This window comes from Aspergillus puulaauensis, chromosome 1 (assembly GCF_016861865.1).
Source record: "Aspergillus puulaauensis MK2 DNA, chromosome 1, nearly complete sequence".
Lineage (NCBI taxonomy): Eukaryota > Fungi > Ascomycota > Eurotiomycetes > Eurotiales > Aspergillaceae > Aspergillus > Aspergillus puulaauensis.
The window spans coordinates 2,288,162-2,314,529 of NC_054857.1; the positions used below are offsets into that span (position 1 = coordinate 2,288,162).

At 48.9% G+C, this 26,368-nt stretch overlaps 9 protein-coding genes across 9 annotated transcripts; 5 read left to right on the forward strand and 4 right to left on the reverse strand.

The window, feature by feature from the left end:
* Positions 1-397: 397 nt before the first annotated feature.
* On the forward strand, positions 398-1,024 carry NPC2 (ML domain-containing protein; the record flags this gene model as incomplete). The annotated part of the gene is made up of 3 exons (XM_041705840.1): positions 398-603; positions 659-875; positions 941-1,024. 3 exons carry the CDS (start codon positions 398-400, stop codon positions 1,022-1,024), a joined length of 507 nt encoding a protein of 168 aa, XP_041550258.1.
* Positions 1,025-1,648: 624 nt separating this feature from the next.
* On the reverse strand, positions 1,649-2,268 carry VMA7 (H(+)-transporting V1 sector ATPase subunit F; the record flags this gene model as incomplete). The annotated part of the gene is made up of 5 exons (XM_041705851.1): positions 1,649-1,789; positions 1,850-1,987; positions 2,055-2,088; positions 2,148-2,182; positions 2,242-2,268. 5 exons carry the CDS (start codon positions 2,266-2,268, stop codon positions 1,649-1,651), a joined length of 375 nt encoding a protein of 124 aa, XP_041550259.1.
* Positions 2,269-2,693: 425 nt separating this feature from the next.
* APUU_10894S (Nur1/Mug154 family protein) lies at positions 2,694-4,078 on the forward strand (the record flags this gene model as incomplete). Its single annotated transcript, XM_041705862.1, has 2 exons — positions 2,694-2,951; positions 3,014-4,078. 2 exons carry the CDS (start codon positions 2,694-2,696, stop codon positions 4,076-4,078), a joined length of 1,323 nt encoding a protein of 440 aa, XP_041550260.1.
* Positions 4,079-4,753: 675 nt separating this feature from the next.
* APUU_10895S (putative NTP binding protein) lies at positions 4,754-7,492 on the forward strand (the record flags this gene model as incomplete). The annotated part of the gene is made up of 1 exon (XM_041705873.1): positions 4,754-7,492. The coding sequence occupies one exon, from the start codon at positions 4,754-4,756 to the stop codon at positions 7,490-7,492; it is 2,739 nt and encodes a 912-aa protein (XP_041550261.1).
* Positions 7,493-8,536: 1,044 nt separating this feature from the next.
* APUU_10896A (methylenetetrahydrofolate reductase (NAD(P)H) MET13) lies at positions 8,537-10,515 on the reverse strand (the record flags this gene model as incomplete). The annotated part of the gene is made up of 3 exons (XM_041705884.1): positions 8,537-8,718; positions 8,769-9,640; positions 9,692-10,515. 3 exons carry the CDS (start codon positions 10,513-10,515, stop codon positions 8,537-8,539), a joined length of 1,878 nt encoding a protein of 625 aa, XP_041550262.1.
* Positions 10,516-10,916: 401 nt separating this feature from the next.
* APUU_10897A (uncharacterized protein) lies at positions 10,917-11,237 on the reverse strand (the record flags this gene model as incomplete). The annotated part of the gene is made up of 1 exon (XM_041705895.1): positions 10,917-11,237. One exon carries the CDS (start codon positions 11,235-11,237, stop codon positions 10,917-10,919), a length of 321 nt encoding a protein of 106 aa, XP_041550263.1.
* Positions 11,238-11,328: 91 nt separating this feature from the next.
* Positions 11,329-12,054, forward strand: URA5 (orotate phosphoribosyltransferase; the record flags this gene model as incomplete). Its single annotated transcript, XM_041705906.1, has 1 exon — positions 11,329-12,054. One exon carries the CDS (start codon positions 11,329-11,331, stop codon positions 12,052-12,054), a length of 726 nt encoding a protein of 241 aa, XP_041550264.1.
* A 4,482-nt stretch (positions 12,055-16,536) lies between these two features.
* On the forward strand, positions 16,537-24,061 carry ags2 (alpha-1,3-glucan synthase Ags2; the record flags this gene model as incomplete). The annotated part of the gene is made up of 6 exons (XM_041705917.1): positions 16,537-16,890; positions 16,955-17,130; positions 17,188-23,121; positions 23,186-23,391; positions 23,445-23,955; positions 24,013-24,061. 6 exons carry the CDS (start codon positions 16,537-16,539, stop codon positions 24,059-24,061), a joined length of 7,230 nt encoding a protein of 2,409 aa, XP_041550265.1.
* Positions 24,062-24,863: 802 nt separating this feature from the next.
* Positions 24,864-26,366, reverse strand: APUU_10900A (DUF2855 family protein; the record flags this gene model as incomplete). Its single annotated transcript, XM_041705930.1, has 3 exons — positions 24,864-25,160; positions 25,233-26,079; positions 26,143-26,366. 3 exons carry the CDS (start codon positions 26,364-26,366, stop codon positions 24,864-24,866), a joined length of 1,368 nt encoding a protein of 455 aa, XP_041550266.1.
* Between the last annotated feature and the right edge of the window lie 2 nt (positions 26,367-26,368).

The following is a 26,368-nucleotide window of genomic DNA, read 5'->3' on the forward strand; positions in this document are numbered from 1 at the left end:
GACAAAGATAACTCTACTGTAGGCTGCATACAGGGGCGAGGTTCAATTTTTGCTCGCTGACCGATCCCATCAACGGTAAAGCAATATTTTTGTCGTCACACGTTGAAATTAGTTGTTGCCAACGCTTTGATAGTAAGCACTGCTCAATAACTAAACATCAGCATCACGCGCCACGAGCGTGGCTTGGCTGTACCTAAAAGATAAGCGCCGTCATCACGTGCACCCAGCCAGCCATTCGTCAGTGAAGGCGCTTCGACTCCCATGACACCATTCTCCAACATCTCTCCTCTTTCCCCACGACTGCGAGCTCGTTCCTGGGTAAATATACGTTCACCACGATATCTGCAGTGTTAACTGCACCATCCTTCATTCTCGCCCTCGGTTACCCTTCGAAACCATGAAGCTCTTATCGTCTGTCGCCGCTCTGCTCTTGGCCCCGCTGGCTGTCACCGCTACACCCGCTTCGTTCTTTGGATCTGGGCAGGATGTTATAGTACAGGAATATCCTGTCCACGGCGATAACCCGCTGGAGTTTTGCACAGAACCGAGTAGCAACCTACTCGACATTAAATCCGTGGATTTAGCTCCAAACCCTCCAAAGCCGTTAGTCGCCTAGTGGTCTCTTATCTTCCCCATGTAGTTTGCTAACGCTCGCTAGTGGCCAAAAACTTAAGATCAAGGCCGAGGGCACTTTGCATGAGCGAGTTGAAAAAGGCGCTTATGTTCTTCTGGAAGTCAAATACGGATTGATCACCCTTCTTAGGCAACGCCCCGACCTGTGTGATCAGATCGTCAACGTGAACCTGGAGTGTCCGTTGGAGGAAGGTCCCCTAGTTCTTACCAGGGAGGTTGATTTGCCGGCTCAGATTCCTCCGGTACGTTGGACATGTCCCTTATTCGAAGCTCGAGGTTTTTCAACTAAGCTAACAATATGCGACAGGGTAAATACACTGTCCATGCGGACGTCTACGACAAGAACGACAAGAGGATCACTTGCCTGGATGCCAAGAACATTCAGTTCTAAGTGACTATAGATATTTTTTTCCTTACCGCGCCCATGGCTTTGTTTCTGTAACGCTTACATGATTTTGCAACTTTACCATCGACTCCACGATTTTTCATCATCGCGCATCCAGACTTTATTGCTTTCTGCCGGCTCTGCAATGTTGTCCAAAGCTCGCCGTTTCCCGCTGTTATACAGATGCTGGACCACGTCCACCTTCCCGCAATTCCTGCTAATAATGTACGAGTGCTACGTCTTTCCCGGTGTTCTGGATGTGCTTGAATAGCTGTTACGTGACCTTCGATATGCATAGTAAAAACCGAGCATCTTCACATATTATCTACACCTCCGCATCTTGGATATCGTTTTGACTTCTGAACCAAGTATATTCGGATACTCTTTGTGATCGGGTTTATTGTCCTTAATACAACATTTCGGTAAACTGTCTACTAAAGACTACACACCTAAATACCCGCGCTAGCGGCCAAGTGGAAGATATAGACTGAAAATGAACCACTCCGTCTATAGGTTGTGATTGCGATGGAGCTTGACAATAATTGAAACCGAATGGGATGCGCAGGACGTAGAATATGCCCAATGATATACAACAGAAACGAAACATGAACACGCTAAGGCTAAACCGATCTATTCACCGAATAACCGACGCACTCGCTTCAATACACTGTCTTTCTCGGGGTCGTAAGGGTGGTCTTTGCTTGGAATCTCGAGCACGGCGGGGAAAGCTTCGGAGTACGCGTCGACGACATTTCGAATGCGCTCTGCCACCTGTTATAATAATTATAATCAGTATAGTGTCCATTGGTCGCATCGTATGGGTAAGCGTACGTGTTGGTTGATTAAAAGGACAGCGATATCCTTTCGTTCTTGCGTGAAGTCTTGGAATGCTTTCTCGATAGTTGAGGTCTCGGTCTTTGCGTCGACGACTAGGAAGTTTCGTTGCGGATCTGGGCCAGCTGTGACGTGCTGGATACGAAATATGAATTAGTCTATCGTTCTTCCCCGTTATGCTGTGGTGTGCGTTGACACTTACCCCGATCCCGGCGAGGAGAAGGCCAGTTACAGAGCTGGTGGCATATTAGCGTGGGTTGCCTCCTTGAATCACATCGCAGGGCGGATGGATTACTCTTCATCTCCAATGACAGCGAGAAATTGTCGGTCCTGCAGTGTGTATCCCGTAGTTAGAAGATGTCCCAAGTGAGGGGGATAGCAATCGTTACCTTATAAGCCACGGGGCCTGCCGCCATGGTGATTGAATTGAAATATGAGGGAGTTAAGAATCGACAGTACGATCTAAAGATCGCTCCGCTGAAATTTAATTGCGCAGGCAAAAATCCGAGCCTGTATCAGTGCCACCGCAGCTGTCAATCGTCGAGCTTTGATCTTGATGTTAATCCCGTGCCGCCCCAATCGTCATCCCGAATGCAGTTAGTCAATCAGCGAGTGGAACTCGTGGCCTTAGCTCCGCTTATATAATCCGAGCTCCCCATCTTTTTTCTGTAGTACTATTATGCTCTGTTGTTTACTTTTGCAAGCTCGTTCAAAGCTCAAAGGTTTGGACTTTGGCCCTTTCGTGGTTCGGTGGAAGATCGTCTTTGAATTTAATATTCTGCTCCAATAACCGGCTTCTCCGCTTCTTGCTTCTCCGACGTCCTTTTTCCTTGACATCACGATGCCTCGCCTTGTACGCCGCCAGCCGTTGGCGGAGCGTATCAAAGCCTATCTAAACCCGCTGGACTTTCTGCTTTGGCTATCGGAAGAGATTGACACAAATGACTGGGACCAGCTTGAGAAAAACTGGGCGCTGCCGCTGGGTGTGATTTTGAACATTGTATTTATGATTGCGAGGGCCAACAGTCGGCAGAGCGGCAGTCAAGCCGTTGATGATGTGTTTGGCGAGGGCGACGGAGTTTCCTTGCTCAGTTGGCTGGTAAGTGACTGCCTCTGAATATACCCAGAAGAGCAGTTTGGAAACTGACTGCTATCTGCTAGGCATCGTTTATCGTCCACTTCCTGATCTGCGTCGCCGGCTTGAACACCTTCTACACATTCCAACGTAAACGACACTATCGCTTGTTTGAAGCCTCGGTCGACCAAACCCCTGCTACACCATCTGCTCAACGTGTTCGAGTCGATTCTACTCCGGTAACGGCCTCGCCAATCCGATACCTTGCTCATGCGCTTACTGGGTCTGCTGAGTCGAGGGCTCACCCAGATGCCATGCGCGATGTCTGGGAACTTGCGGTTTGGGACCCTCTACCAATTTGCCTCCGGCTATTCTGTCTCTTCAGCCCTGGTCATGTCCTTATCTACTGGATTTTTCTGCCAACACAACTTTCCGACCCTCGGCCTAGCGTTACCATCGTTACGACTCTAGTAGTGACGACCCTGCTATCAGTGCAAATGTCATTCCTCTCATCGTTCTTCAAACAGCAGGCTAAGGACGCTATGGTGGTTCACAAGGAAGTGCTGAAAGAATACGACACGAAATTTGTTCATCCCCGAACTCAGCCGTTGATGAGAGAGGTGGGAACTCAGTTCTCGGGACCCAACTCTGACTTCGAAGAGAAATATAACAAAGTTGATACATTTACGCCAGCTGTTGTTATAAACCGGGGATTCAAGACTAGCCCGAACCCCAACTATGTGAGGCATATCGACCCAGAAGGAAACTCCTCTCGGAATAGCTCCTTCTCTTCCACGCCCATAAGGACCTCTCACTCGGTCCAAACTCCAAACCATCTGCGGGATACTTCTCCGGCCATCAAAGCACCTCTAGGTTCCATCCGCCAGCCTCAATTTCGGCAAACTCCAAGTCGCACAGGCGGCGATGGTGGTAGCCTTGGGGTATACTCACACGCCAATTCACCTTTGCGAAAGTCCACTCCAGGTAATTTTGATCGCCGCCTGCATAACAACGGGGATTTCTTCTATAGAGAACGAAGCGCAAAACCTTCAAGCCCCCTGAAGAAGAGTAATGTGTCGACCGCAACTAGTCCCATGACGCCGAGAACAAGCAGCAAAAGCAATCTCCGCCGGGAAACCGGGCGCTTTTAGTTGAACCAAGTTGAAATTGATTGACGTTATGACGATTTATACTGGATAACACAAATGACCCTCGAATACTTCGGGAGACGCGTGATCCGCTCTAATTTTCAATGTATATCTATACCATCCCTATGTGATTGCGACGTCTTGTCGACTCGCGTATCTATCAACCCTGGAATGTGGCTGGGGAGCTCCATCTTCGCCAACCTGCCACCGGGTGGACGTCGTGATTGTCAAGAGCTCTACGGAGTAAGGTTTGACGGACTTCGATTCCTGTTGAACATGCTCTGCCTGCCACAGATCGGCACCAATGACGCGCCTTCCTTTTTTACAAATTTCCTCCCGAGGATGTGGCTTGCATTCCAAACTGCATCGGAACATGAGGAAGCACATTCCGCACTCGTTGAGTGGTGCATTCTCAATCGTGGCGACCCAATGCTTTACATTCCAATCCCTCGGCCCTCGACTTATACGCGTTCCCCGCCCATTTGTGCCAGGCCGGGCCAGGTGTCTCTCGGTTTTCTTACACGGTGGTTGCCCTACCTCGATTGTTCTTTCCCCAACGCCCAGATAGTGAACGCGATTTTGACCTGCTGTGGATCACGTCTTATCTCGACGAATACCCATGGAAAGAGCGTCTCGGGCAAATAATCGGCACTGACCTTGGAGTGACGTCCTCCGTGTATGCAACCCGAACGTGTCGATATGGCCTACGATCTAGTGAACGGGCGTATGCTCAACCTTCAATCTCGACAACATCGTGGCAAGGGTGGAATCCAGGACTCTGACATGAACAACACCCGGAACGGGGTGGCTGAACTAGCAGCCCGTTCAGAAAGCAATACCTCTGAGGCCGGTTCATCTAAATCCCCGCCCCGACCTAGGACTACGCCGACCAAACTTCCTGTACTCAAAGTCTTCACGGATAAGGAGCCTAGTGTGCGAAACGCTGTTGCCGCCCCAATTAAACAAAAAGGACACGACGGCTCATCCGAGCATGGTTCGCCCAAGCCCTTGGATCAGGAACGCGAGCGATACTGGCGAAAGGTTAGGGATAAGTTGGACAAAGACTTGTCAGCGTCGTGGCACAGAGAAAAGCCCAAGGTAACCGAGAATCCAGCGTACAAAAAAATCCTCTCGTTGGCCAATGCACCGCGTCAAGAAATAGCAAAGCATAAGTGGAAGTATTCCGGTGGCCCTTCGAGCGAGAAACAATCTACGTCAAAGGCAGGTTATGAAACGAAGCCGAAGCATTCGACGCCTGAACGAGAGAAATCCAAGGAGAGTACCTCGTCCCGTCGAGATCGATTTTCAGACGACAAGCCGCGGACTAATAGTAACCGTTCGGCCAGCTCAAACGGGAGTGAATTATCCAGCCAAAGATATAAGTCGAGCAGTACTACCGACTCGACCTACAATTCGAACTCTTCTGTGTCTCCCATATCTGGCCCGTCGTCGATGAAAGAATGGGAGGATAGATTCGTTGTCCACATGCCGTCTGCAAGGGAGCCCAACCCTCCTACCATGAATGTGCGACAAATTACTCAATATCAAAAAAGCATCGAGAGAGTACAGACGGATGGAGAGTCGATGGTCGATCCCGACACTCTCCCTAGCCCGCGCAACGGAACACCAGAGCAGCATGTTAAGCTCCCCGACCCGAGCGGGAAGCGGCCAGGAACATTGGACGGACAGGATTCACGGCCACTCGCATCGAATACAGAGACAGATGATAAACCGACATACAGCCCTAGTAATCCCCGATACTACTGCCCTGATGAAGTCGGGAAGCAGAGATGCAGCACAATTTGGGAGGAGTCATCAATAGGCCCTAAAAAGAAGTCACATCGCGCAAACGAAGACGGTTCTTTTTTAGGGTGCAAAGAAATCAATGGCCCGCACGATCGGAACCCGGACGAAATTCTGTATTTTTCGACACCAGAACGCCCAAGAGTCGTGAATATATCAACTTCCCGTATGCCCAGGGTTCGCAGAGAATCCAAACTGGCGCAAACCCACCAGCCGAAGAGAGAGCCCGGAGAGACGAGTCTTGTTCAAGAAGAATGGGAACCAATTTTTCAGAATTTGAAGCATGCCCAATGCTCGAAGCCAACACCCAAGGTGCTGTGCCGAGAAGCACAATGTCAGCAACTGAAGACAAGGAATTCTACGATCCAAGCACCGAAAGGCGAACAAGGTTCTACGGGGATTCAGACCGACGCTTCAGAGAACCAGAAGCTGATCCCCAGGCCGGACGATGTATTCATTATCACACCCACTATAACACGTACTATGGTGACTATGGGGGATTTAAGAGGCAGCATACCCAAACACACCGGCGCTCGGGAGCCCACCTCACGAAGCGCAGGCGAAATCATCACCGACGCTCGAACAAGACCATGGATAAACACGAAAATCTCGATAAACAACACCAGCGGGGGTGTCTCCCCTTCAGGCCTACGTCGAGTGAGTCAAAATTCATTGGGAAAATCAAGCGCGCCCTCTGCAAAACCTTTAGATCCGGCAGCACCCACGAATATTCCCGTCGTCAAACAACGGGCAGACCCGCCGATGGCCATCGCCACAATAAAATCCGTCACCGGAGAAAAGCCACGAGGTATACGTGGGTTCACCCGTACGCCAGGAATCCGCAAGTCGTCCACCGAGTCCCGTATCGAACCTCTACCAGATAGCTCCTCAAAATCCACCTCCCAAAGTACGTCGACCAGAGCAAGTCATATACCGCCGAAAAAGTCGACCTTATCATCAAACTTCCCAGAAGTGAAAGGCCCGGCACTTACCAGCACGAAATCTCCCTCGCCTCCAACCCCCAAGAGCTCACCACAGTCCCGTGTTACAGCAATGCAAGCGAAAATTTTTGACGTCGCTGAACTAGACGGGCACCAACTGGATGATAATCGAGAAGACAGTTCCGACGACAAAGTCAGGCACTTCGACCAAGACCAAAATGGTAGCGAGACGCGGTCTGATACCAAGAGATTCATGAGCTCTCAAACTTTTCACATGGTCATCGACATGGTTTTCCTCTTCTTCGCTCAGGTGCAAGGGTTTTACCGTCAAATCGAAGCGAATCGCGGCTCGAAGGTGGTGTTATTAAAGCTGTTCCTGAATGGCATTCTGGGAATGCTCGAACATTGTTTATGCGTCTTTAGAAGGGGTCTGACCATCATATCCGCGTACAACGCTACAGGGGTCTGGCCCAAGGCCGACGACAAGGACTCTGCCTGGTTATTAGCTGACTTCGGCCAAGCGATGGCGTATCTCCTCATTCTCGGATTTGTTGCCATGGTCATCTCACGAGCTGTGGGGGTTGTGATTCTCATCGGAGCTTGGATAATGTGGTTTGTAAGGCCCTTTGCATTAACCATCCGTGCGATTTCACGAATACTGTTCCTACTATAAGCGGGTCAATTGCTCCCTGCTACTCGTTCTCGTTCTTGCCGTATTTGCCCTACCACTTTCCGTCCCGTTCCTAGCTGCAGGCCGTTCTTGGAGTTTTTGGAGGTTGCCGGAGCAATCTTACATTTTTTCCTGCTTGTATTTTTATGACTAAACCCGTCGTTAGCTATTATTTAGCTTATCGTTATGCACGGGTTAATATCATGTACATTGTCTGCTTACAGCAATCCAAATATGTGACTCTACCTCTGGGTCTAGTCTAGACTGTTTGAAAGGTCTCGAAAGCAAATTTTCTTTTTTTTTTATGCTGAATATCCGTCTTGTCCTAGATGACGGAGTTTCTATTTATTTATCTTTCTCTTTTCTATAAGCCAAGAGAAAGGGAATGGCTGGCTCTATCAACTCAAGTTGGTACGTACCAGCCAGCAATCCCCGTGTACGTACAACAATAATATCCACCAAGTCAGGCTAGACATGATGAAACTAAATATAGAAGAAATGAGGGGGGAGGGAGGGATGAAAATCGATATCCAAGACTCATGCAAACAAAAAAGGACTCCAATCCATCCGTATCCCATGTTGAAGAGGATGCGATCACTTTTGGTGAACAACTGCAGCACCCGGCAGCTGTCACTCACTCATATCATAAAAAACTCCGCCCGTTATAGTGTTGAATTATCATAAGACCACTCATGCAGATTTTTGGGTTCTCAATTGTTCTCCCCAGGGAGAAACAAAAAAAAAGGAATAATGTTGAATGTTAAAGATTCTCATGCTCAGAAAAAAGTCGGAAGAGAGAAACGCGAGGGTATATTGTTGAGAATGGAAAGGTCATGTTGAATTAAAAACGCTTGAGAGGAAGAAATCGTTGAGAGGTCTTCATTCGTATCGACGTAAAACATTTCAGTGCCTAGGGAACTTGCCCGGCAGGTATCGTTGAGAGAAGTGTTGAAAATTAGGTGTTGAATTATATGTTCGTAGAATAATGCAAGAGTTGCATCAGCGGGTTGTTTTGTGTTAAACAGAACATGGCAAATGTTGAGGTGTCTAGTTCTTTACGGGCTGCGCTGGTGTAGTCCCGTTAGTGGCGCCGTTAGTGGTGCCGTTCGTCGTTCCATTCTGAACCTTCGGTTCAGAGATTTCGCCTGGGAACTCAACATCGATGTCCTTGACATTCAGGCCCTTGAACAATTCAAAGAGGTCATAGGTGTTGTGGAAGTCGTTGTTAACTATGGATATGGTCAGTACGACATACTGAGATTGTACTCAGATAACTTACCAATGTTGACGAGGTACCACGAGTCCATTACACTCTGGAGCAACTTCCGGCTTGAGCTTGCGCTATCATGACACTTGGCCCAATCCTCGCCGAGCTGGTATGCCTCATCCTTCCAGGCCAGGAAACTGACAGTTTCTACAATTGTTGGTTGTACAACCTCGCGTCCAGCAAAGATACCCCATGTCAAAGCATTGGGGCTATCACGGGTGTTTGTCCGCAATTCCCCGTATTTTGTCACAGCGTGATAGGTCAGGTCCTCATTTGCTTCGATTCGAGAGATCAAGTCGTCAATCAAGTAGGCAGGGATGAGGAGCTCAAGGTACGCCTTCTGGTAGACGAAACCGTTCTTTGGGCCCCATCCATATATAGGGTGAGAAGACTTCACACCATTCACTGCGGGTTGGGAATTGATAGTCAAAAATCCTCCCTTGTTGAGTTCAACCAGTGGATCCTTGATGGCATTTGTCTCAGGAGTGATAGGAGAGTCACTCCAAGGAAGTCGGTCGAGCTGGCCTTCCAGGAAACGGACGAATACTTCTGCAAGATCACGAATAGACTTTGGCTCGCCCCATAATTTGATGTTCTGCTCGTTGGTGCCCTTAATTCCTACACCATAGGCATCCAACTCACCAAACGCTGGTGACCTAGAGTCTGTCCAGCGGCCGTTGGGGAATTCGTCCCAGATCTGAGTCCGGGCAATGTACGATGAATTTCGGTTCCGCCAGAAGATGGGACGGACATCCTCTTCTCTCCGGTTTAGACCAAGAGAAGGCCTCCAAGGCAAAGGCCGGGGGATAGGGGTTTCGGCTGTTGGCATGAGTTGTAGGTCTTCAAGGACGAGCTGCGTCGATTGTGCGAGGTTCATTGTATAGCTAGAGCACTGTTAATTTCCGAAATGCACGAAGGGAAGATTATGAACTTACAAGTGCAGGTGTTTGATGCCAGAATCAATTAATCTCCTACACATGTCTGCGATTAGACGTTTACCAATTTGCTTCACGGCAGCATCATCATTTTTCACCGGTTCCAAAGCCTCAAGCCAGTCGGGAGGAATCTGAGTCTTTGTCCAGTTCGCCCGTCGAATGAAGGCAGCGTATGTCTGGATAGGCATGATTCCGGGAATAATGGGCACGGTGATACCCTTGGCACGGCATTTCTGGACCCACTGGATGAAGTTTTCTGTATTGTAGAACATCTGGGTGACAACAAAAGTGCTACCAGCATCGACCTTCTCTTTGAGATGGTCGATCAAAAGATCCACATCAGAGTTGTCATCGGCGCCTTCGGGGTAGCCTCCAACGCCAATGCAGAAGTGGTTCCCATATTTCTCCCGGATGTACTTGACCAGGTCCTTTGCGTACCGAAAACCATCGTCTGTGGCTTCCCATACCTCCTTTTCACGGGGTGGGTCACCGCGCAGGGCGAGAATGTTGGTGCAGCCCGCCTTGTAGGCGGCCTGGAGCGCATCATCGACCTTCTCCTGAGCCATATCTGTGCAGGTGAGGTGCATACATGTTTCCAAACCGTAGACTGACTGCGCAACATTGACCATCTCACAGGTCAAATCCGACAGTCGTCCACCAGCACCCCAAGTGACATCGATGAAGGAGGGGCCCAAGCCGTGCATACGGTCCATTCTGTCGTACAAATTCTGCACACCTTGGGCTGTCTTGGGAGGAAAGAACTCGAATGAGATACCGATTCTACCGGCAGCCTCATTTTGGGAAAGTTTCTCTGAGACGTGCATGTTTGGAGCTGATTACTCTAAGTCGAAAATCTCAGTAAATGACCGACAATGGACAAGGCCATGATTGAAAATCGAGGCTCCTTCACTCACATTTAGTTCAATAACAGTATTGGGAAACGGAGTATGTTTGAGGATGTTCAATCTCAACGCAACGGATTAGAATCTCCTCGTTCTGCTGACAGGGCGGCTGGGCCGGTGAGCTTTTGGGAAGTCGAGTCAGAAGTGCAATCATGCAGCTTCAAACCGAATAAAACAAGACGTAAATAGCAAAATAAAGTTTGTTTTTCTTCAAGGCGACACACACGCGATAGCAGACGAGCAGTCAACAGAGAGAGCCTGCTCCGAGACAAACGGAATGCAGAAGATGGGGACCCCTCACGTCCGGAGTTCGGAGGGTCTGGCTAGCACGTGTTTTCCCCCGAAATGGAATTGCTCCGATGCAAGCAGGGAAAGAAAACAAAAACAGCAGTGGGTTCAGTCACCGTGAGAGTGCGGAGAGGTAGAGAGAAGAAGAGCAGGGCGGAGGAGGAGAAGGGGAGCAGAGGGAAGATGCAGTTGGACGGTCCCGCCCCTCCTTCAATTGACAATTCCCTCCCCGCCGCCCCTCCTTCTGGTTCCCGGCGAAAAAAAATGACCGACAGGAAAATCTCAGGCACGCCCGCACTTCCCTCTGCTTCTCTTCCATAGCAAACCAGTTGACGTCCTACTCTAATTTTCTCCATTGACGCATTCTCTAGACCTCGCGCACTAAAGTCACGGACGAACCATCTAAAAAGAAAAAAAGAAAAACCACGTACATAGAAACACCGCAAAATGTCGGCCCACCCAGACTACAAAGCATCCCTGCTCCCCCTCCTCATATCCAACAAAGTCCTTTCTTTCGGTACCTACACCCTCAAGTCCGGCCGTGAATCCCCCTACTTCTTCACCTCCTCTCTCCTTCACACTGCGCCCCTCCTCCGCGCCACCTCCGCCGCCTACGCGAGCGTCCTCTCTTCCCCGCCCTTCGTCACCACCACCGCTGACGGAACCAAAACACCCAACTTCGACATTGTCTTCGGCCCAGCGTACAAAGGCATCCCCATCTGCGCTGCCGTAGTGAACGAATTGGCTGTCCGTGATGATCTGTCCGCCTCGCCCAAGGGAACTTGGAACAACGTTAGCTACTCGTTCAACCGCAAGGAGGCCAAGGCCCACGGTGAGGGTGGGAACATCGTTGGGGCGCCGCTGAAGGGCAAGAGGGTTGTTATTGTCGATGATGTGATTACGGCCGGGACGGCGCTGCGCGAGGCTGTTGGCATTATCGAGAAGGAAGGTGGTATTGTCTCTGGTGTTGTGGTTCTCTTGGATCGGGAGGAGAGAGTTAGTGAAGGCGAGGCGAAGAGTGCTGTTGGTGTTGCACAGAGAGATCTGGGCGAGAAGGTTCCTGTCCGCGCTGTCATTGGTCTTCATGATTTGATTGAGAAGCTCGGTGGTGACATTGGGGAAAAGGAGATTCAAAGATTGAAGGACTACCAGGCACGCTACGGTGCTCAATAGATGCGGTCAATTGTTTCTAGATGGCTGTGGTTGATTAATGAGTTTGTGAATGAATGATTGCTACGTTTAATACTTTTATCGTGCTGTCCGAGTCTACGGCAATTCTGAACCAGCTGGCAATGCCTTCCTCGTATTATTTTACCTGCATTCTCACAGTAGTATAAATATACAATTGATGACCAAATAAACGGATACAAACTTGTACTAATATTTTGGAGCTGGTTGGGACTACCAAATATATATATATATATATATATAATTTAGAGATAGAAAAGCTTAAGCGTTCGACACAGCTTCACCAAAATATTTCACCACCTTTGACCATCATAATTAATACAATACGTATGCTTCACGCCTAGTATAGAATATCGAAGACTACGCCCATAACCCCGCCATTAACTACGGAATGGCAAGCGCGAGTTATTGAAATCGATTGTCGCCGGCCTCCAAACCCCGCGAGTCCTCCTGGCAGCTTGAAAGAGGTATTGAAAGCGCAGAGTAGAAACTGCATGGAATGAAGCACTGAGTCATGCGGAAACCGGTTGAGCTGACAGTTTGAGTGAGCGCCACGACTGCTTCAATGCTTTTCAGAGCTGACATTTGGCAGCACTAGGCCTCTAGGCCAACATACCCGCGATAGCCACCGATTATTGTTTTCGGATATTGATGACCCTTCGGTTTCTGGTACTCACGGGTGCCTTGCTGTAGACCTGCCGCACTGGGCAATGGAAGAACTGCTGATATCAGAATGGTAAGGGTGGCAAGGAAAACTCTGCCATTCCTTTTAATGGTTTCATTTTTATGTGGAAAGAAAGAGACAAAAACAGGGAAACAAGTCGCGCAGTGGCTGAGCTGGAAAGTTTTTGCCGTACACCGCATGCATGGTGTAGGATACCGGCGTAGCAGTTCTCGGGGATGCGGCTGTGTTAACGGCTTTGCAAGGCCGGTGAACCGAGGTTTCCATGGCAAACTCGGAACTCGAGAGCAATAAAGAGTCACTGATGGCCCTCATGCATAATATAGGCCGAAGTAACGCGCAATCAGCTAGGGTCTCCCAGGAAGGCAGACCGAAGTGCGTATGGAGCCACGAGAAACACCCAACACTGGACAGATGGCCAGAGATTCGGGTCGGTATGCACAAAGTTGCATATCTTTCCCGTATACGTTTTCAAGTTCTGATCATCTTCTGAAGACGAGGCAATCGACGGAGTTCGCAAACGCGCGATGCGGTTCGTAAGCCAAGTTTTCTCAGAAACATGCATAATGTGATACGTACTTGTGGTGTGAGAGTGCACCAGTATAACAAGTCAAATCTGCGGGTCCCCCAATAGTCATGCATCTGATATGTAGAGGCAACTATAATCCTGCCATGTGCATATATATCGAGGTAGAAATTAGCGATACCTGCGCAATGGATAAGCTACTAGCTGCTTTCGAAAGGTTGAAAAGTGGGTACAAATCGAGAAGCTCGGTCATTCTTTTTGATTTCTGGAATGGTTCTCAAATATGCAGAAATCCATGCTATTGTATGTTTCCACGCTTGATTGTTGTTGGTCTGGGACGTTTGCCGCGTCAGAAACGATGCAGGCCATGTCGAGCAAAAAACAGAAAGTCGTCATGCATTGCACACCGTATGAAAAAGACCTCACCGAGTACACGATAGATACCACATTTCCGTTAATGATGACCGCAGTACTATGGTAATACTGATGGGAATTGCTGAACGCATTGATCCGCCGAGCGTAGATTTCTGCGTATGGTGTAAGCCACCTCGCAGAGGCGTGACTTTCCGACCGCTCCTCTTTGTAAGAAATTCCTTATGTGTAGCATTTTGAGTATTCGAAAAATGTTCCATATTATTTTTAGATTTTGATGACGGTGTGTCCGGCTGCGTAATGACCAAGCGAGTGAAATCGTCCAGCATCTGGCATTTTGTTGAGTCCTTGGCTCGTCATATTATCACACCAGAAAAATAGGCTCTCTTTTTGCGAGCAAAACTGGCTGAGTATGAAGGTGGATGAATTCTGAATGTTGTTATCGAGGATAGCTCAGGGCTGCTGTCAGAACCACAGTTCTCCTGCCCTACTCGAATAAACCCGGTGGCGGGATGAATGACATCAGGCGGATAAGGGGATTATGAAGTAGCCGTAGATCGTGGATTACCTCTGCGTCAGGATGACACTAAGTAGTAAGTCCTCTTCTCAGATCCTGGTAGCGATCATGAAGGGGAAGAAACGCCAGGACAGAAAAGGACGAACTGCTCCAACTTCGGAGCCCACCCGTGACCCGCGAAGCGGTCTGGGCGGAGCTGCTTTAATCCAGGATTATCCAATAAAACAATGGATTGTCAATTAAGCTTGCGCTAATTCTGGCGCTTTCAACCTTGAATGTGTTACCAATCAGATACCCTGTAATTTACAGATGTACGAAGTCAGTGCGAGTCATTCCCAATGAACGTCGTGGCTCCTGCATTGCATATACTTAAGTACCGTGCTTATATGACAGCTTTCTTTCAAGTTCAAACCTTCAGGTTATGCAAGAGTTTCCAGAGGTTCGTCATTACGACGACGATGAACAAGACAAACCACCTTGAAGAACGGTCACATCGGCCCGACTTTTTCGATTCTGCCTATCTGAACTTTACTCAACAAAATAGCCATGAAGGTTGGTGGAGAAGAACTCTTAATACTTGCCCAGTTACTAACCCACTTTTGCTTACCAATTGGTGTAGATGTCAACGACGTCGAAGTTACCTCCCCGCTGAGTCTCCTTGCATGTGTATCCCTAGTAAGTTCGATCAGCCGCCGAGATCCGCTATTGAAACGATCCCGCCAGTCTCAGTATGAACTAGATATGAGGCATCTAATTCGTAATCTACTGTCGTACTCCTCATATTTTTCTAAACCTTGCAAGCAAGGGGCTCACCTTAGGCTAATCTATCTCTTGGCGATGGTTGTATCACAGCTGTCATGTAATGTTTCTGATAACACCCACGAAATCGTTGTTCGGCGGCCGATCTATATTGCTTTATCAAATCCTCAGTGACATGCGCCAGGTGTCAGTTATCGAAAATCTGGGGTTAATAATAGAGGTTATCTACTGTTTGCTCACTTCCAGGACCAAGAAGTAGTTAGTAAACGCCTCTATTAGCTGTTGGGTCGCGGTGACAGAAGGCCGCCACCATCTCGGAAATCATTCATTTTCTGGCTGCATGCACCCCAAGAATTCATTCCGATAAATATAGACTCGGTGATAAGATTGGGGAGAGGGGCAGTTTTAACAATCTCACCAGAAGGCGCAGTTTGCAATTGGAAATATAACCAGCTCTACCTAGCTAATGTTTAAGCCGCAAATCTGATATTCTGACTGTGTTCTGTGATTTATTCATCTGGTAAAATAGGTTATACTGAGTTTCCCACCTACTGCATTCTTTCTGGAAATGATAACATGTGTGGTGTAGGATACTTACTTTTTCTAGTTTGGTGGTATTATTCTATAAAGCAACCGAGTGAGCAGCAAGTAATTAAGCTTCGATTCGATGTTCTGTAACCATACCCATAAGAATGGACAAGGGTATATTTTGAAGCCAAATGAATTACCCAACCACCACCATCAAAGAACAAACGTCAAGAGTAAGAGTATGTAATCTCACGGTGTTCGATATCGTTGTAAAAGTACTGGTATTACCGGTCTCGCTGGTACTGATTGTAATAATACAATGATCTCCCGCCTCTGCTGCTCCAACTGACCTGCATGCATTCGATCCCCGGTGGATATTGCTTCGAGTCTCCAGTCTAGTACTGCAGCCATCCCTTCCTACAATGATATTTTCTTCGTGCCATAACCGAATGGGCTTGTCAGCTTTCTCCTTTCGGCTCGCCGATACCACACGAGTCATCATGGATGGGTCGGTGGCTGGTCCTCCGGCCAAGGGACTACAGTTCCCACAGCTGGAGACATAGTAGTCACCCCATTTGGCTTGATAACTGCCTAGTCAGTCGCCAATCTCATCTGTCTCCTGTTGATGTACGGTCAGCGCGGAAAAGATTTTCGTTTCTTTTCCTCCTTAAAGAAGATATCGATCCCTCGCTGACCCTCCTTCCTATCAGTATACCGCAGCTAATAATGCTTTCGCTCGGCCTATAGATTGCATCTTTTCCTGCATCTCGTCGGAAATATCCTCGGGCATATGGTTCTTCTTTTGTGTTCCCCTCCCTCCATTTCCTTTTATTCCCTCACTGCCGCTGCTACACCTTCGTCTCGGAGCTTTCTACCTTACCTTCATCTTCAGCTGCCCATCCCTTCACATCAACATTGGGATACCGTCCGAGTGAAAGATATTGAGTGGGAGAACGGTTATAGGGCTCACTCAAATTAAGCACTTGAGCTGGACTCTTGCTCGTCTTTGATCTTTCACATCGTCGCTACGGCCTAAGACTCATGTCGAGTTTCTGAGTCCCACCCTCTCAGTGACCGTCAACTATGAAGTGGAGGACTACAAGCTCGTTGCTTGCATTGTTTGCAGTGACCGTGACAGGATGGCCCTACGAAGAGTCCCTAGTTGACTACAACCTTAATGTAAACAAGGATGCCGCCACGCCAGCAGACTATTTTGCACCAGAATGGCCAAACCACAAGTATACGCCCTCGCCGAAGAATTGGAGATTTCCATTCTATACGCTTTTTCTCGACCGGTTTGTTAACGGTGACCCTACCAACGACAATATAAACGGGACTCTTTTCGAACATGACCTGAACTCGAACCAAATGCGGCATGGCGGTGATGCGCAGGGCTTGGTGGACACGCTCGACTATCTTCAAGGAATGGGAATTAAGGTTCTATGCTACTTCCCACCCCTCACAGCCCTTTATTTTTGTTTTCTAACCATGATTTGTGTAGGGAATTTATCTCGCAGGTACTATTCTCATGAACCAGCCTTGGGGTTCGGACGGTTACTCGATTTTGGATACCACGCTGTTGGACCAGCATTTCGGCACAATACAGACGTGGAGAGATGCGATTTCAGAAATCCACAAGCGTGACATGTACGTGTTGTTTGATAACACAATTGCAACGTAAGTCTATCAAAGCCATCCACATTCAGCTGCTTCAATGCTAATTGGAAACCCAAGTATGGGTGATTTGATTGGCTTCAAAGGTTATTTGAATGTTACGACTCCGTTTTCTGTCAAGGAGCACGAATCTCTCTGGAAGAGCGAGCGCCGTTATATTGATTTTCATATCGGAAATAAGTACAATGAGACTTGCAACTACCCTCGATTCTGGAATGAAACTGGCTATCCGGTTAACAGCGATGTTCGCGACGAGCTTCAAGGCTGCTACGATAGCGATTTCGACCAATACGGTGACAGAGAAGCTTTTGGCGTATACCCAGATTGGGAGCGACAGCTGGCAAAGTTTGCATCAGTTCAGGACCGTCTTCGTGAATGGAATCCCAGTGTTCGCGAGAGATTGATTAGGCATAACTGCATGATAATCAAGGCTCTTGATATTGATGGATTCCGATATGACAAAGCCACGCAAGCAACTGTGGATGCTCTTGGAGACATGTCAAGTGCTTATCGAGAATGTGCCCGCGACATCGGCAAGGACAATTTCTTCATACCCGGTGAAATTACTGGTGGAAACAACTTCGGTTCAATTTACATTGGGCGTGGTAGACAGCCTGACCAGTATCCAGACTCGACAATGGATTCAATGGCAATGAACAACGAGTCTGACCACCAGTATTTCCTTCGCGAGGAGGGGTTACAAGCGCTTGATAGCGCCGCCTTCCATTATTCAACCTACCGATCTCTTACCCGGTTTCTCGGCCTCGACGGCAATCTTGCTGCAGGTTACGATGTACCAGTCGATTGGACGGATTCTTGGAACCTGATGGTGCTGACCAACGACATGGTCAACGCGAATACCGGAAAATTTGACCCACGACATATGTACGGTGCGACAAATCAGGATGTTTTCCGATGGCCAGCTATAGAGCAAGGTATTGAACGACAGCTCTTGGCAATGTTCATTACCACTCTTCACCTTCCTGGCATTCCAATCCTATTGTGGGGCGAAGAACAGGGCTTCTATATTCTAGATGCTACCGCAGACAACTATGTTTACGGTCGTCAGGCAATGTCGCCGGCTACCGCATGGAAGACACACGGTTGCTTCGCTTTGAACGCAGATCAGTACCACAATTGGCCCATCAGCAAAGGACGGGAAGGCTGTCATGATGATGCTGTAGTCTATGACCATCGCGATCCGTCTCACCCTATCCGAAATGTCATCAAACACATGTATCAGCTACGAAAAGATTACCAGGTGCTGAATGACGGATATTCGGTCCAGAAACTGTCCAATCAAACACGGGATATTTACTACCCTGGCTCCAACGGCACAGCTACAGAGGTTGGAATGTGGTCGATTCTAAGAGATTCGGTTTACAAGATTCAAGAGCTGGACAATGATCAGCCAGTATGGCTGGTATACCAGAACGACAACAAGACGGTGGATTACAAGTTCGATTGCCGTCGGAATGGCTCGGCGTTGATCTCCCCATTCGATTCGGATTCAACCGTTGTTAATCTGTTCTACCCACACGATGAGTACAAGTTGAAGGATAGCCCCAAGAAACTCGCCCTCAATGGCTCCAAAGAATACAACGGATGTCTTGATAGCATGACCTTGAAGCCGTTTGAGTTCAAGGCCTTCGTTCCCAAAGGAAGTTTTGTGAAGCCTGTACCCATGGTTACCAAAATCACCCCAGGGCATGACCAACCAATCTTCTCCAAAGTTGGATATGGTGAGGCGGAAGACATCGATTTTAGTATTTATTTCTCCACGGAGATGGACTGCAACTCTGTGACAAAAGCTATCACACTAAACTCTACGACGGAGACTGGCAAGAAAGCTTCAATCGACAGAAAGAGTGTGGACTGCAAGAAAATTGATCCAAGCAAGACGCAATGGACTGCTCAGCTTCCCAGCACCTGGGTTTGGACTTCAAAGCTGACTGGTGTTTACAACGGGATTCATCGCCTAACTGTAAACAAACCCGAGAGCAGAGCCGGGGACTCAACAGGTGCTGTTGATCACTTTCTCATTCGTGTTGGTCAGGTAGACAACCCGATGGTTTCCACTGCAGCCAATTATTCCACGAACCTGTTGCAGCAACATGACAACGGTACACTTTACATCCGACACAAGGCTGCCGGTGCTGACAGATTCCGTTATTCGACCAATTGGGGAACCTCTTTTTCAGATTGGCGGGAATATAAAGGTGGCGACGAGGTCATCGAAGAACTCCCTTGGTCTGGAACTGACAAGCAAAAGTGGAAAGGACAGCACGTACGCGTTGAATACTGGAGCAAATTGACCGGTAGCAGCAGCTATGTGCAAGAAGGTGATTATGGCACCGATCATCCAAGGCGCTTCCCTCATCTCTTCTTCAACGGGCCGTACAACCAGTATGGATACGACGCCGGGTTGGATAATGAAGTCAAGCAGGACAGTGATGGGTACTGGAAGTACAGGTTGCGGGTGGAATACCCGGCCCAGGGACAATTCAACGTCTGGGGAATGAACCCAGATGGGCAACCCGATCAGAGCTATGTGTTTGGTGACCTTGACTCTGACGGCGTCCTGGACCGCATGCCACCTTCCTCGCTGAGCGATCTTTCTATCAATGTCACCGACAGACCCCCATCGCCCTACCTGAACTGGGATCTCTGGGTTGATGATGGCACAATGAGAATTAATTTCATGCCGGCTGGGTCAAGAGCAACCCAGATAGTCATTTACTTTTTGCTCTGGTTCGTGCCATTAATTACAGCCGCCGGGGTTGTGTACGCGTTCATGAAATCATTCTATCAAGTCAAGTTCAACCAGGTTGGGATCAGTGAGAAAAAGTCTCTGTTCCCCATATTCGCCGGAAAGTCGTCAACGAATCCTCTGATGAAGTTGGCCAACAAGTCAGGGTTTCTCCAAAGTACTCCTGCATTCGGGCCCGGGGCCTCAAACAGGCGAAGTGTCCTCATCGCCACAATGGAGTATGACATCGAAGACTGGGGTATCAAAATCAAAATTGGCGGCCTTGGTGTTATGGCCCAGCTCATGGGAAAGAACCTTGGGCACCAAGATCTCATCTGGGTTGTCCCGTGCGTTGGGGGTGTGGACTATCCAGAGGATCAACCAGGGGAGCCAATGTTCGTGACGGTCCTTGGGAACATATATGAAGTAAAGGTTCAGTACCATGTACTCAACAACATCACCTATGTTCTCCTGGACGCGCCCGTTTTCCGTCAACAATCAAAGTCTGAGCCCTACCCAGCTCGCATGGATGACCTCGATAGCGCAATCTATTATTCTGCTTGGAATCAGTGCATCGCCGAGACCATCAAACGCTTCCCCATCGACCTTTATCATGTCAATGATTACCACGGTTCCATTGCCCCGCTGTACCTTCTTCCCCAGACAGTTCCGGTTTGTCTCTCACTCCACAATGCGGAGTTCCAGGGGCTCTGGCCGATGCGCACTCAGAAGGAAAGAGACGAAGTTTGTTCTGTCTTTAATCTTGAAATCGATACTGCTAGACGCTATGTCCAGTTCGGCGAGGTCTTCAATATGCTCCACGCCGGCGCAAGTTATCTACGAGTTCATCAACAAGGATTTGGTGCCGTCGGAGTCTCAAGGAAATATGGCAAACGTTCTTATGCTCGCTACCCCATCTTCTGGGGCCTTAAGAAAGTTGGAAATCTCCCGAACCCCGACCCCTCCGACACTGCCGAATGGAACAAGGAACGTCCCAACGATAGTGAGATACAGGTCGATCAGAACTATGAGGCAAACAGAGGAGAACTGAAACGCCAAGCGCAAGAATGGGCTGGACTTGAACAAAACCCCAACGCAGACCTACTGGTCTTTGTGGGACGATGGTCGATGCAAAAGGGAGTTGATCTGATAGCCGATGTCATGCCTGCTGTTCTAGAGGCTCGCCCAAATGTTCAACTTATCTGCGTTGGCCCAGTCATCGACCTTTACGGAAAATTCGCGGCGCTTAAGCTTGGCCGCATGATGCAGGTCTACCCTGGGCGCGTGTTCTCAAAGCCTGAGTTCACAGCACTGCCCCCATACATCTTCTCCGGAGCCGAGTTTGCTTTGATCCCATCCCGTGACGAACCCTTTGGACTGGTGGCTGTCGAATTTGGTCGCAAAGGAGCCCTAGGAATTGGTGCCCGCGTTGGTGGCCTTGGCCAAATGCCAGGTTGGTGGTATAATGTTGAATCCACAACTACTGCTCACCTGGTCCATCAATTCAAACTTGCCATTGGCAGTGCACTGAACTCGAAACCTCAAGTTAGGGCGAAGATGCGAGCAAGGTCTGCGAAGCAACGTTTCCCTGTCGCTCAATGGGTTGAAGATCTGGAAATCCTACAATCAACAGCGATGCGAGTTCACAGTAAGAGTGCGGCTAAATCAAACGTTCAGCCCTACACTCCTTCTGGAAACAACACACCCAGCGGAATGATGACACCCACTATTGGATCCACTGGCAATGTCACTCCAACCGGAGCACAGACACCTCCACTTTCTCACTCGCGATCGGGAAGCTATTCCAATGTTAACCGATTAAGTGCTTATGGACCACAGCAGCGCAACACCATCATCTACAGCAGGGACCCAAGCCCCGGGGGCGATGACCAGCCCAGATCTGGGTTTGCTCGACACTTATCCCTCGGTGTGAGGGCTGGACCTGGACATCTTATGCGTCGTGGTCGACGCAGATTGAGGAGAAATAGCCGCGCTGGCGCTGATGAGAATGGCAACGTCTCCATGACCGAGGAGAGCAGCGATGACGATATCATCCCAAGTTTCTATGGAGAAGACGAGTACACACTCACCCCCGAACAAGCAGAGGAAGTACGACGAGGAGAAATGGCGGCGCCGCAGCAAGACCAAGGCCATGGCTCGGTTAGGGACTTCTTCTCTCGGAGACACTCAAGCCAGAGTTCAATTCCATCCCGCGCTATTCTCTCTCCAGGGAGTTCAACAACTTTTGATGGAGATGATAGCGCTGCCCAAAACGCGCCGGCTTTAACAGAGCCTGGAAATCGTCTCAGCTGTTCCTCTGTCCTTTCCGTTGACTCGATTGTAGGCGAGAAGAAGGACTACAAGCTGCAGAAGGTTGACCCTACATTCACGGATAGTACAGGCGAGTTTTACAGGGCGTTTGAAGCCAAATTGGAAAATCTCAACGGGTCCAATTCTGTGTCGCAACTCTGCATCGAGGAGTACCTTGAGAAGAGCGAGAAGAAATGGTTCGACAGATTCCGCGATGCGAGACTTGGGCGCAACCAGTCACCCTCTTCAAAGTTTCGCAGTAAATATGAGGGCCCCTCCCCCATGGCAACAGTTTCGAATGACGAAGTCGGGTCGCGTGAAAGTGGAAGCCCGGGTCGGAGACCAGATGAGTTTTGTCTCGGAAATGATTATGTCCCGCCTACTGGGCTCAGAAAGTGGATGCAAGTTCGGGTTTTCGACTGGCCAATTTACTCGTTTATACTCGGTCTCGGGCAGATCATTGCAGCAAACTCCTACCAAATCACCTTGTTGACCGGAGAGGTTGGACAAACACCCGAGAAGCTCTACGGAATCGCAACGGTCTACCTCGTGAGCTCTATTGTCTGGTGGTTCCTCTTCCGCTTCTGCAAATCCGTTGTGGTGCTATCCCTACCATGGTTTTTCTATGGTCTTGCTTTTGTCCTTATTGGTGTCGCACATTACGAGGGTGATGGGTTTTCTCGATCGTGGATTCAGAACGTTGGCGCCGGAGTATATGCCGCAGCATCAGCCAGTGGTTCCTTGTTCTTCGCCCTTAACTTTGGAGACGAAAATGGTGTCCCTGTCAAGGAATGGGTGTGGCGTGCATGCATTATTCAGGGGACTCAACAAGCCTACATCATCGGTCTCTGGTATTGGGGAACATCTATATCCCAAGCGGTCACCAGGGGAATTCCAAACGTCCAGGCAAATGTTACGGAAACATGGAGAATGACGTACGTTATTAATCTCTCACAACACCATCCTCTTTTATGATGTTTTATTAACACTCTCTTCTAGTGCTATCTGCATGCCGATTGCTGTTTTCCTTTGGGTTCTCGGTCTCCTGGTATTCTTCGGTCTACCAAACTACTACCGCCAGACTCCTGGCAAAGTTCCATCCTTCTATAAGTCCGTTTCCCGACGCAAGATTATATTGTGGAACTTTGTTGTTGTTATACTACAAAACTTCTTCCTCAGTGCGCCCTATGGTCGAAATTGGAGTTGTGAGTCCCTCTGAATCCATCAGTCCTTCCTCATCATTGCTAACACAATGCAGTCCTCTGGAGCTCGGTCCACGCCGAAAACTGGCAGGTTGGACTCCTGGTCATTGCTTTCTTCGGCGTCGCCTGGGTAGCTATTCTGTTTATATTTAGTCGTCTGTCTAAATCTCACAGCTGGATTCTCCCTGTCTTTGCCTGTGGTCTCGGTGCTCCTCGTTGGGCCCAAATATGGTGGGGTGTTTCCGGAATGGGTCTGTACCTACCTTGGGCTGGTAGCTACACCTCCGGGGCACTTGCATCTCGCAGTCTCTGGCTCTGGCTAGGTATCCTAGATTCACTCCAGGGCCTCGGGTTCGGCATGATCCTGCTCCAAACCTTAACCCGAATGCACATTTGCTTCACTCTGCTGGCATCCCAAGTTCTTGGATCCATTGCAACCATCTGCGCTAGGGCATTTGCGCCTAACAATATTGGTCCAGGTCCAATATCGCCGGATGTGACAGCTGGAGCTAGCTCAGTGGCTAACGCGTGGTTCTGGATCGCTATATTCTTCCAGTTGTTGATTTGGTACGTTTTATCTAATGTTCCCTCATTCAATGCAATATATGCTAACCTGCTTAACAGTGCTGGCTTCCTCATGTTCTTCCGGAAAGAACAGCTTACGAAGCCATAAGGAGCACCTCAACCGCGCCACCAGAGCTTCACCAATATATCCTCGACAAAAAGACAAAGCAACCCTCGAGGACACAAATAAACCACAAGACCCTTGTACACTAATCGAATCGATTCAGCCACCAGTACATCATATCGTATTGTCAAGACAAGCTCTATCGGTTCACCACCCACTGATATATCCAATAACCTTACATATCTTTCTGCATGTTTCTTGACGATATTCCTCTTCGCCCCAGCTTTTACCGGGGACATGACTACGATACGAGTCAGTACCTAATGATCTGGATGTTAATATAATCAGTCTATTTATCTACCTACCTAATTATTGAAGTACCCACCACGACATGTACGAATTGTGGGCAAAAGATGTATTTAATGATTGACTGATTGCGCTTTCGAAGTTGTTTCCCCTTGCATTTCACATATATGTTGAAAAATTGGTTTTTGAAACCCTGTGATTTTTTGTTTTCTTTCGTTGCTTATGTTTTGGCCGTTGTTGGACTGAAAATAATAACTGTGATACGGATATACTATCGAATAAATATGAAATTCTAGATTCCTACAATATTCATCGGCAATCATTGCTTTTCTGGCTACCTATGTGGTGGTGCCCTGTTTTACTACCTATGCTTCAATTGATATAGTAAACTATATCTATACAATCTAGGGGAACCATGCACAGTCCTCGGTCATTCTCGCGCGGGGCATAGTCTCTATGCCACTTTAGAGTCTATGACTTCTGGTGCGACCGTGGTGTTATTCAAACAGTCTAGAGCCTGTATACTACTCTATATTCTATACTACATGGTATACACCAATCCTTCCTGAGTGTCCACTGATCCCTGACACAGCCGGCTCCATCCTCTCTCAATGCCCTCTTCGCCGGAGACTCCCCATCCTAACGTAACCCGAATATCAGGCATGATATCGTGGCTAACTCGCAGCCAGTCGTCCCACACAGGCTGGACATGGGCGTAATAATCGTCCGCACTGGTCTGCCTGATGGCTGTATCACGAACTGCGGAGGTGTTAAACTGGATCTTACCCATCGTTTGCATAGAGGCGCGGTTTTCTTTGATATCATCGGTGGAGTAGACCTGTTCATAAGTGAGTTTTTGAACACCAACATTTAGTAGTGAGTATTCTTTTTTTCTCAAAAAACCACTCACCTTCTGTTCCGAACCAACATTTACAATAGTCGTCTTGGCACCTCCAAAATTCGAATGTCCTTCAATCGCGTCGACAAACCGCACGAGCGTCCCGGCGCGTGCGCCAAAATCTACAAGCACAATCCTCGCCGGCTTCAATCCGCCAATCCATTCCATCGCCTCGCCCACCTGCTCGTACTTCACGGCCTTGGCAGGGACATCGGTAACTAGCTTCTCTGGCACTGCCTCCAACAGTTCCGGCGTCTGCGAGACCTGCAGAAAACCCAAGGGTCGCTCCTCTGCTGAAGACCGACGGAACATGTGGTATGCAAATGACCGGGCTGTCTTGCTCGACGCGGAGAGACTGATCACCACGGCAGCAGAGATGTCCGCGTCCGTCGCTGTCCAGGGGCGATCTATACCCAGCGGATGAACTGGCAAGAGAGATGCCGGGCTCGATGTGAAGGTGTGGCGGCTGAGGAGGTATCCCGTCTGCCAAATTGGACGGAAGAGGGTGGTCCACGCCAGGCGATTGAGGGTGTCTTCACCGAGGAGTGACGCGATGCTAGTCGTCGGCATAGTTTCGGGAAGGTCAATCCGGCCTTCCTCCGAGTAAATGTTATAAATGGTCATGAGACGCTGACGGGACTCGCTGGTCTCGGCCCAGTAGCCCTTCGGCTTGGAGGGCTGGAGTTGCAGCGAGACGGGGATGTTTGCGGTCGGCCAGAATCCCCATAAGAGAGTTCCCCGGGAAATGTCCGTTGATGATTCTGTTACAACTCCAAAGCCCCATGCAGGGACGATGCCCCAGGATTTCTGGTCGTTGTATGGCGCGGAGAGCGCTGCAGGGACGGGGTACGTATCCCACCTGCACAGTAATTAGTTAGAAAACAATAGATAAGCCAGGGAAAAGGCAAATATTATAACGCACCAATGCAGGAGATCGCCGCCACGGGCATAACTGAGGTTATTCGAGGTGAGAGCAATCAGCAGTGGCCAGACGCGAACACTAGATGAGGCAAGACTGTGGCTCTCGTCATGGAGGGTATCTAGCGCTGCAACTGCATGCTTCTGATTGTCTGCTTTGGATACAACATGGACCTCCATCAAGAACTGGGCGATAGTGGAATTTAAGGCTTCAAGATGTAATGGCATGT